This window comes from Misgurnus anguillicaudatus, chromosome 24 (assembly GCF_027580225.2).
Source record: "Misgurnus anguillicaudatus chromosome 24, ASM2758022v2, whole genome shotgun sequence".
NCBI lineage: Eukaryota > Metazoa > Chordata > Actinopteri > Cypriniformes > Cobitidae > Misgurnus > Misgurnus anguillicaudatus.
The window spans coordinates 7914105-7925259 of NC_073360.2; the positions used below are offsets into that span (position 1 = coordinate 7914105).

Consider the following 11155-nt stretch of genomic DNA (forward strand, 5'->3'; position numbering starts at 1 on the left):
AAACAGCGCTGTCAAATTTCGTGACGACATTTGACTTGCTCGTTCCTCCAATGACTTCATGGAAAATAATGATAGACAGAACGTGTAGCCAATTACATGACGAATCCAACAATCTTTGTGTGACGTTTTATTTCCTGGTGTGGAAACTGCATTTTTAATGCTAACATAAGGATAAACAATAATAAAAACGAATGTATATGCATGTAAACAGAATACTTTTATTTTGGGGCTGAATGGCACTTAGAAAAGGCTTACAAACTAGTCTTACAAAAACCCTTGCAAGAACCTCATTTTTGGGCCTATTATCCTCAATTGTGAAACACAACTTCTTTAGACTTGTGGCTTTGCATTTCTAGGTTTCACACACATATTTATCATTAATTTTTTTAGTAATTAAAAAAAATGATATGCAAAAGAAGCTTTATTCTAAAGTACTTCAGCCTCTCTAACTTTTTAACTCAAAATAATGTTGAAACCTGTAAAATGAAGTGTTTTCTCTCTAATGATACCATATGGACGGTGATTGGGACGAGGGGGGAGGTGGTAGGGTTGGTAAGGATACCTTTAGTAACTTCAGTGTCAGTCACTGGAGAAAAAGATGAGAAATAGATGTCGGATGTGAGTGTAGTGTGTTTTGAGGTTTGTGGTGGTGAAAATCAGCTGCAGACGGATGACGTATTGTGAAAAACTTTGCAAGGTTATTAGTTGACAAAGAGGAAGTGGGTAGTGGGGGACAGAGGGGAGAGTTGAAAGTTTTAAACAGCTGTTTTTTTTCTTTATTAAAAATTGCAGGTGTGTTTTTATAAAAATGTGTTCACTTGCCCAGAGTGTTATTTCATTCTTTGGTATTCACTATAGTAAGGTTATAAAACCCCATAGTATCTTTGTAATGACACAAACTGCATGGAAGCAATTGCAGGTGAAAACACAATGTTTATTAAATAAACAGAGAGAGAGAGAGATGACAGATTAAATGATCAGGCAAGCAATGTCCAGTGTTGTTGGCAATGGTGGCGAAGATTACGGTGGTAAGCTGGTGACGAATGTTCATTGAGTGCGATGTTGGTGGAGTGGTGAGCAGTGGTGACGATCCAAACTGAACACGGGAACATCCACACGAAGACGACGACGACGACGACAATAAACAATCCAATTTGACAAACGGTAATCCACAAACGACACGATAATCCACAAACGACATGATGATCCACACAACACAGGAACCAAACAAAGAGTGAGAATCTGGCAGGGAACAGAGAGTCATGTGAGTATTTATGGAGGAGATGCAATGATGATCAGCTGGAGCGAGACAATCAACACACAGGTAAGCGGGATCACTCTAATGAGCACATGTCAGAGCGGTGAGTAAACAAACACACACACACACACACACACACACACGCACACACACAAATAAACACACACAGAGATAAAATCACACAACACAAACACAGATGAACATGCTGCTTCGGCCAGGCCTTAAAGGTAAACACACACACACACACACACACACACAATACAAACACAACATACAAATACAACACACACACACACACACACACACACAATACAAACACAACACACACACAACACAAACACAGATGAACGGACTGCTTCGGCCAGGCCTTAAAGGTAACCCTACTGAAAAATCCAGCTAAAACAAGCATAAGCTGGTAGCTGGTTTTAGCTGGTTTAAGGTGGTTTATGCTGGTCCTCCCAGCCTGACAAAGCTGGTCATGCTGGTGGGCCAGCTGGTATTCCAGCATGACCAGCTAAGTCCAGCTAGACCAGCTTAAAATGTGACCAAAACACACCTAGACCAGCTGCTACACCAGCAAAACCAGCTTCCTACACCAGCAAAACCAGCTAAAACCAAGCTGGGGACCAGCTAAAACCAGCTCACCAGCTTATGCTGGTCTTAGCTGGATTTTTCAGTTTGGAAACACACACACAACACAAACTCACACACACACACACACACGCGCGCACACACAATACAAACACAACACCAACACAGATGAACAGGCTGCTTCGGCCAGGCCTTAAAGGTAAACACACACTCAACAAACACACAAAATAAAAACACAACACACACAAAATATAAACACAACTCACACACAATACAAACACAACACACACACACAACACAAAACCAACACAAACCCTGATGAACACACACACACACACACACACACAGATGAACACACACACACAAATAAACACACACAGAGATAAAATCACACAAACATACAACACGCACGCACGCACACACACACACACACACACACACACACACACATACCTACTTATCTACCAAGTGGGGACGTATGACTGAACACCCTACCTTTGGGTACACCCCTTTCTGAAGGGTCTAGAGACAAAATAAAGATATCCCTGCACTACTGGAAATGCCCTCATTACAGATATCAGTTGATATTTTCAATAAAAGCCTTCTTTCCAGACCTGACATTTTGCCTTCACTTTGGGGACAGTATTTTTTATGTCCAATTTGAGGACAAACACAAACTCTGATCTAGTCGACTTTTGAGGACAATGGTGATACACAAACTCTGATTATGTTAACCTTTGAGGACTTTAAGATTATGCTGTATATGACTCACTCTAATAAGCAACATTACAATTCAAAGTTCAAATACTGACTTGAAAACAGCCTAGTGCAGATATACAGCGGTTACAGTTAAGTTCTTCTATTATTTAGTGATTATTGATTGGTAAGCTGATTTTATGAATATATACTACTTCAACATACATAAAAGACAGGAATTGCCTAGTTCAGTGGTTCTCAACTCCACCCCCGGAGGCCCACTGCCCTGCACATCCTGTATGTCTCTCCCATCTGACAGACTTAGTTTAGTTCATGGTGATCTCTACTAATGAGCTAATAATTTGAATCAGGTGTGTTAAATAAGGGAGACTTAGAAAATGTGCAGAGCAGTTGGCCTCCAGGAATAACGTTGAGAACCACTGGCCTAGTTAATGTCAATAGACCAAAATTATTGCTTTCTTGAAATCCAAGACTCTGGTGATACACAAATTCATATTTTAAGTCACTTTGGGCAGTCTGGTCATACACAACAACATAATATCAATTCACTTTGGTTGAAACACAAACTCAGATTTTAAGTCACTTTGGGGACTTTGGTTGATACACAAACTCAGATTTTAAGTCACTTTGGTTGATACACAAACTCAAATTTTAAGTCACTTTGGGGACTTTGGTTGAAACACAAACTCAAATTTTAAGTCACTTTGGGGACTTTGGTTGATACACAAACTCAGATTTTAAGTCACTTTGGGGACTTTGGTTGATACACAAACTCAGATTTTAAGTCACTTTGGGGACTTTGGTTGATACACAAACTCAAATTTTAAGTCACTTTGGGGACTTTGGTTGAAACACAAACTCAAATTTTAAGTCACTTTGGGGACTTTGGTTGATACACAAACTCAGATTTTAAGTCACTTTGGGGACTTTGGTTGATACACAAACTCAGATTTTAAGTCACTTTGGGGACTTTGGTTGATACACAAACTCAAATTTTAAGTCACTTTGGGGACTTTGGTTGATACACAAACTCAAATTTTAAGTCACTTTGGGGACTTTGGTTGATACACAAACTCAGATTTTAAGTCACTTTGGGGACTTTGGTTGATACACAAACTCAAATTTTAAGTCACTTTGGGGACTTTGGTTGAAACACAAACTCAAATTTTAAGTCACTTTGGGGACTTTGGTTGATACACAAACTCAGATTTTAAGTCACTTTGGGGACTTTGGTTGATACACAAACTCAGATTTTAAGTCACTTTGGGGACTTTGGTTGATACACAAACTCAAATTTTAAGTCACTTTGGGGACTTTGGTTGATACACAAACTCAAATTTTAAGTCACTTTGGGGACTTTGGTTGATACACAAACTCAGATTTTAAGTCACTTTGGGGACTTTAGTTGATACACAAACTCAGATTTTAAGTCACTTTGAGGACTTTAGTTGATACACAAACTCAGATTTTAAGTCACTTTGAGGACTACAAGAAAACAAGGAAAAATGACTTCCAAACCATTTATTTACCATGCAAATGCATGCTATAAATGTCAGAAGTTTTAGGCAATACCAGTAACAGCACTTAATCATAAACACAGTTACTTAAAAGTTAAGTGCATTTTAGTTTGCCAATAAAAGTGTCAGTATAAAATATAGACAGTATAATCAATGAAACTGATATGAACTCTTTCACTCTTTTCTTCACCTTTACTTTCTTGCCTTCTACCTTGCTCCTCCCACTTCACTTTCCTTTTGCTCCTCCCTCTTCTCTTTTATCTTTGCTTCTCCTTTTATCTCTTTACTTTCAGTTCACTCAATTAACTTCTGTCTACATTGAACTATTGTAATTACAATTAAAGGAAATAAACAATACTGATATATTTTAAAAGTGCATATAGAACAGAATGAATGACAGAAAAAATAGCAACATGTAAACATATAACAACATGTAAACATGCATGTAAACAAAGAATGAAAATTAGAAATTTGTCAGTTCAGCTTGTTCTTTTTGCTTTCCTCAGCTTTTTACAGAAATTATCGTCTAACCATTACATTCAATCCTCTCTCTTCTCCTGTCTTGCTTACCTCATTAATATTCTGTTTCCTCCTGTACTCAAACAAATTCTCCCCCTTCATACACCTTTACTCTTCCTTACTATTTTCACTCATTTTTAAAAAAACAGAGCATGATGTGTAAACTATAAATATAGTTTGTCTGAAAGGAACCTATTATATATTACAAACATACAAAATGATGAATCGTTTGCAGAAGAAAAGCTTTTGTTTACATCATATATGTGTGTACTGTGTATAATAATTATGTAGCTCATACACACACATGAATGTATAATTTGAAGAAACAAAATCTATTTATATTTTAAGTGTTTATATAATATAAATTACATATAAACATGCATGTGTGTGTATTTATATATAGATAATTATTATACACAGTATACACACATATGATGTAAAAAAAAAAACTTTTATTCTGCAAACGATTAGTCATAATTCATCATTTTGCAGCCCTAAACATGTTAAAAAGTTATTCTAGAAAAGGCATTCATTATTTTATGTTTTTGTAACATGGCAACTTTTCCTCACCATGCTCTGTTTTTTTACAGTAAAAAGAAAAGTGTTTTTTATTTGCTCCCCTATAATCCACCCTGTTTTTTTAAAGTGGTGATCCTGTTTCTCACATAATTTTTCACACCAGTCCAAGTACGTTCCTTCAAGGCTTCTGGCTCTGCTTGAATGCATCTCTCGCAGTCTTGCTTACCAGGAACTTTGCATGTCTTTATGAACTTCATCATGTGTTTTTCAACAGCTTTTACCTCAACTTCTTCCCATTTTCTTTTTGGAGGTATTGATGAACCTATAAAGTGAAAAATCATATCCTTATTACAACTAAAGTCAATGGGATTTATTTATCAATCAAATGTAGAAACAAGCGCAGATTAAACGCAAACACAATCTTACAACACCACTCATGTGTGATTCATTAAACTTTCATGTGGCCAATTCCATCACACAAATGAATGGGTGTTGATAAATGTGGCGAATGAAAACTATAGTAATTTAAATATTAGACCCATATAAATGAAGCCTAGCCCCTAGAGAATATGACATGAGGAAACATAACCTGGCCACACAGAGGAACATCTACATAGATATTGAACTTTGACATTTCAAGTTCAAACAAAGTAGCTTGAAAAGCAATATTCATGCAGTTGGGAGCCAGATCACTAAAAAGTAGAGCTGCAACTAACGACTATTTCTTCTGTCGACTAATCTAGCGATTATTTTTCCGATTAGTCGACTACTCTAACAATTATTTTTTTTTATTAATAAAGTGTTCTTTTTTTGATTAGCTATTTAATCTGTTGGATAATCTGTTTTCTACTCTCTGTCTGATCTGACAGTCATTGGTTGTTTTATTGTATTTTAACACAACTGAATGCTATTTTCACATATTATCTGTTCTGTTGTCAGACATATAGAGCCGTTTTTCCAGACAGGGATTAGACTAGTCCTAGACTAAAATAAATATAAGAGCTGTCCAAACTGAAAACATTTTCCACTGACATATCTTTAAATACATCAGTGCCTTTAGTTTGGCCTCAAAATGCACACAAGTAATGTTTTTAGTAAGGCATGTTTGTTTAAACTAATTATATTTCCTAATTAAACGAAGGTCTAGTCCTGGCTTAAACTAATCTCTGTCCAGGAAACCACCCCAAAGACTATTAAAATAGTGACAAAACATGACCCAATAACCTTGTGTTTAATTCAACCAGCTGTTACTTTAACTACTAAGTTACTAAAATTTTGATTTATAAACGCGACATCGCAGACAATTCGGCGCAAATTTAAAAAATTGCCATTACACAGAGTTACTACAGAAGACATGCGCGGGCATAGGAGAGAGAGAGCTCGCGCACAAGCACATAGATGAATGTAAACAGCGTGACGCGTCGACGCATTTTACGCATGTCGACGTATTTTCGTAGTCGACGTAATCGATGACGTCGACGCGTCGTTGCAGCACTACTAAAAAGAAATTGATATTTCACCAAAACGCCAACATTGTAATTTTTAGATATGTGACCGAACACGGAAAGTAGGGACACAAGTCTGGGGCAGATTCTTAATGTGTAGTATCTAAGCTTTCCAGCAATGTGTAACACATGGGAATCTGATCATATTTGGAGAAGTTGTTGCCATTTGAATGTAGGAACTCAAAAGACCTCAAAGCGGAGATATAGCCTTTTAAAGTTTGGATCATTTTCACCTCTGTTCTGCTGGGAGTGACAATAGGGCTCATTTACATCTCATTTAGCTAAGCCATACACCCTGTAAAGCCGTTTTGAGATACAGATGCTCTATCATCATATGTCGTTTTTTGTGAAAGAAGTCTGGATGAAAACAGACAAAAAATAAACAGGACTTTTTGTGTTCATCACAAGTCGCATCCAGTCTGTTTCAGACGTGTGAATCATCCAATGACCATTTTTGTCCACAAATGCCATGAAATATAGAAATATATAGTCTATTGTTTACATCAGATTTCGAATGAAAGTCTGGTAATAGATTATAATATATAATCTGATGACCATTTACGTCGTAACACTTTATATCACTGTATCGCTCGATCGTTCCTCCATCAGCCAATGACTTCATGGCAAATATTGATAGACAAAATACGTAGCCAATTACATAACGAATTCAACAATCATTGTGTGATTTTTTTGTGTGTTCGACTTCATGTGGCGCTGCAAGAACTGACAGGCGGATGACGTCAAAGTACTGCAAGAGCGAGTCGAAATTAGACTACTCCGTAAGATTTCTTGAATAGCTCGAATAGCTATGAAACGAAGACGACTCCTAACTGTGAGTATTTTTGGTAAAAACAACCATTTTAGTGAACATAGGTTGGTTTGGGCTACAGTGGGGCTCCTTCTCAAGAGGTTAAGTAGCCACGCTGAGGGCAGGGGCAATAACAAAAGAAACAAAAGCTGGCTTATCCAGTATGTAAATGCACACAGACGACGACACCACCTACTGCATTCTAGAAACTGCGTAAAAATAGCAGATATCAACCTCAAAATGTACCCTTTTAAATATACAAATACTGCTATATCAAACATGTAGAGGCTACTTCGTGATCTCAACAGATTCTGCAAAAAATATAAAAATGCTTTTCTATCATTAGCTCAAAAGTTGTTCTCCCGACTTGTGTCACTGGTTTCCGTGACGGGGCACATATTACTGTTTTTAAGACTTGGATATACCCAATTTACCATATTACAGCTGTATAGTAAAATCCTTTTTATAATTAAGTATTCTGCATTGATGCATTTAAATATAACAATGTAAATAAAAATCATACTGTCTATGTGAATTTCATTGCAGGTTTTTCACATAACAGTGTAGGCAGAAGGCGGTTGCGTTTACACTTGGCATTAACATGCGACCTGTATCCGGATGTTGTCCACATACACATTGAAAAGACAAGTGTAAACGCGTCTGTGATCTGAATGTTATCCGATCTGTGTGTCCTGATGAAGAGGTAGTCGAGGACGCATTGTGATCAGATCTCAGTGTAATGTAAACGCAATCCAGCCATCGTATCTGCATTAACAGGTCAACATCACAAAAAAACCCCGCCCACTATCATCTCCTTTTACTGACAGCTGTCAAAAATAAAGCATGTTATGTCATGGAGCGCAGGTGAGAGACGCATACATTCATATTTGTGGAGCAATGGAAGCTACGCTTAAAAGTATCTTAATAAATCGATATTCAAAAGCATTTTAACACTGCTGATTGTATTTAAGTTATTCAGGCATATGTTAAATGTTCCTATTCATAAAGAGATTTAATATTTAATGGCAGAATTCAGGATCGTTATAATGTTTGAGTTTCCATGGTGACATATCAGCGTGAATGTTGCGCTTCTTTCTGGTCAATCGGCTGTTTCTGTCTCATTTAATACATTTTAAGTTACTTTAAAACACGTACAAACCATAACAACATTAACCAAATACATTTATTCAGTGTTGGTTTTATGCAAGGTTACTTATATGTGTTTGTAAATTACATTACTTCTTACGCACTATGAATAGGAAATTTAGGAAATTGTTAGCTCTTTTAATTAAATCATATTAAAATTACCAGGAAACATAACTAACAACAGTTTATGGTTAAAATATAAATATACATATAAGTTCAGGCAGAGCCAAAAGCCCGTTATTAAGGCAGAATAAAACAGTGGAGTCGGTCATGTTTCACACGGATTTTGTTGTTGATTTAAAGCATGCGGGTGAAAGTCAAGTTTAGGTAAAAACAGGATATTCATCCGCGGTGCGGACGCTATAAAGGCTTTTAAAGCTAAAAAATATAACGCTTAAAATGTGAACATCACGGTTGTTGGGGTTGCTAGTTATTCTCTGCTGTTGGCTTCTCAGTAGCACTGTACAATACGGGATTGCGGTTAGCGCGAAAACCCTAAATCATGTGGCTAAAGACAGCTGTACCCATTTTGATTGACAGCTATCCACCCAGCGCGCGTCTCCCCGCACGGGATCAGGTCACACATCCAGATACAGAAGCCACATTTATGTGACAAATGTAAACGCGCCGTGTCCTGATATACGAATGATCGGATCTGCGTGAACGGATCACCGAGATCGCATGTTAATGCAAAATGTAAACGCAGCCTTAGTGAATAAATGACAAATCACATAATATATGTTTATCTATTTCTTCAAACTGACTGTACAACAAACTCAAATTTTGAAAAGCTCCTGTCTTGCTACTGTTGCCTATAGGTATTGTATTTAGTAATTCAGGGTTTGCCATTTCTTGCTGTTTGTGTAGTTTAAAGATTTTTTTTACCTTGATCTTTCTGGGAAGCAGATGGTTGATCAGTCTCTGCTGGTACTGGTGATGTTGTCTGAGGCAGGTCACTACAATCCTCTTCATCACTTGACATTGAATCACCTTCGGCCTCAAGTTGCTCTATAACAATAAAAGGGAATCTGTGTATCAATGTATTTTTTGCAAAAGATGATGAAAGATACAGATTTGCAAATATGTAAAGCACAGACGCGCACAAAAATCTAATTTCATACATACCATTTGGGTCGATTTCAATGTCATCAAGTCTCTTTCCTTTAAAGCTGGACAGTGTTCCTTTCTCCATTGCCATTAAGACCTTACTCATTTTTGCCAGCTGCAATGTCCCCTCTGGTAACCGGTAATACTGTCTGTGGATCCTTATATCGTGACCGAGAAAATCAGCCAGTTGATCTGCTTCATTTTCATCAAGGTTGAGAATCTTTGACATGGTAGCTATGTGTTTCCTGAGCCTGGTTGAGGAAAGAGCTTCAGGATTCTTAATGCCACATTCACGAGCAGCTTTACTTATGCACTCTCCTCCTCTGTAGGCAGACATTGCACCAGATCTGGCAAACATAAAAGGATTCTCATTTGGGACACCACAAGCCTCACGTGTTTCAACAAGCAGCTCCATGGCCGAAATCAATGAAGGTTTGAGGAGGACAGGGACCTTTCTCCCTCACTTAAAAACAGCACTTCCTGCTCTGCTACTGTTCGGACGCTTTTGCTTACTGCTCTGCGCTTTGCTCTATCGCTTTTATATTTTATCTTATAATTTTAACTTCAGCAAATCAGCATAGTGCTCAAACAACAAAGCTTGGCATCAACGTCAATTTACAAACTTTCGGGACTGGAGGATTACAAAAAAGTGGAATTTTTCATCCGTCTAGCCTCCCACCGCCATCAGCTTACGTTCCAGAAGGAAAAACACAGCTGCCTTCATTGAAAAGGATAAGAAAAAGGAATGCCTCATCAACAATCTACTTGCTGCACAAACTGCCACAGACTTTTACAAAGGATTGCTGTTCTTGAAACAAAGTTACTTACAGGACTACCAAACCAGACGGAACACACAACAGAGCTTCGTCATCAGCACACGGCCGGTGAGTCCCATAAATCTAATGATCAACACACTAATCAATGGTACAAACAGGGAGCAAGACCCAAAATCACTCAAGAAATCAGACTGTCACGAGCATCACATTTTGCCGCAATAGCTTCCTCTACGCCAGATACAGCTAGGACAAGGATTGCAAACACTGACTTTCTACCACCACCTATACATCTTGAGAACAGATTTGAAGTATTAATGAATATGAGTGAGGAATCCCCAAATGTGATAAATGTGACTAAACACCGATCAAATCAGCCAGCAGCTAACACTGATGCTAACTGCCGCTCAAGATCGAGCAGACAGCGGCACTCAGCGCAGAGCGCATCCGAGCCCAGAACTCTGATATTGGGTGACTCAATAATAAGAAACTATAGCAACAGAGACTCAACTACGTGCTGCCTTCCACAAGCAACCGTTTCTGATGTAAACAGGGAACTTAAGAACATTCTGATGAAACATAAGACTGTAAATCGAGTTGTCATTCATGTAGGGAAGAATGATATTCACAAAGAGCAATCTGAACTCCTTAAGAGGGATTTCAACAAACTTTTTGAAACACTCAGAACAGTAAAA

General features: G+C 37.7%; 1 protein-coding gene across 1 annotated transcript; it reads right to left on the reverse strand.

Annotated features, from left to right (window-relative positions):
- Positions 1 to 4072: 4072 nt before the first annotated feature.
- Positions 4073 to 10102, reverse strand: LOC141361588 (uncharacterized). The gene is made up of 3 exons (XM_073863129.1): positions 9706 to 10102; positions 9466 to 9588; positions 4073 to 5443 (listed from the first exon to the last, which is right to left on the reverse strand). The coding sequence occupies exons 1-3, from the start codon at positions 10100 to 10102 to the stop codon at positions 5223 to 5225; spliced, it is 741 nt and encodes a 246-aa protein (XP_073719230.1). The 3' UTR covers positions 4073 to 5222.
- Between the last annotated feature and the right edge of the window lie 1053 nt (positions 10103 to 11155).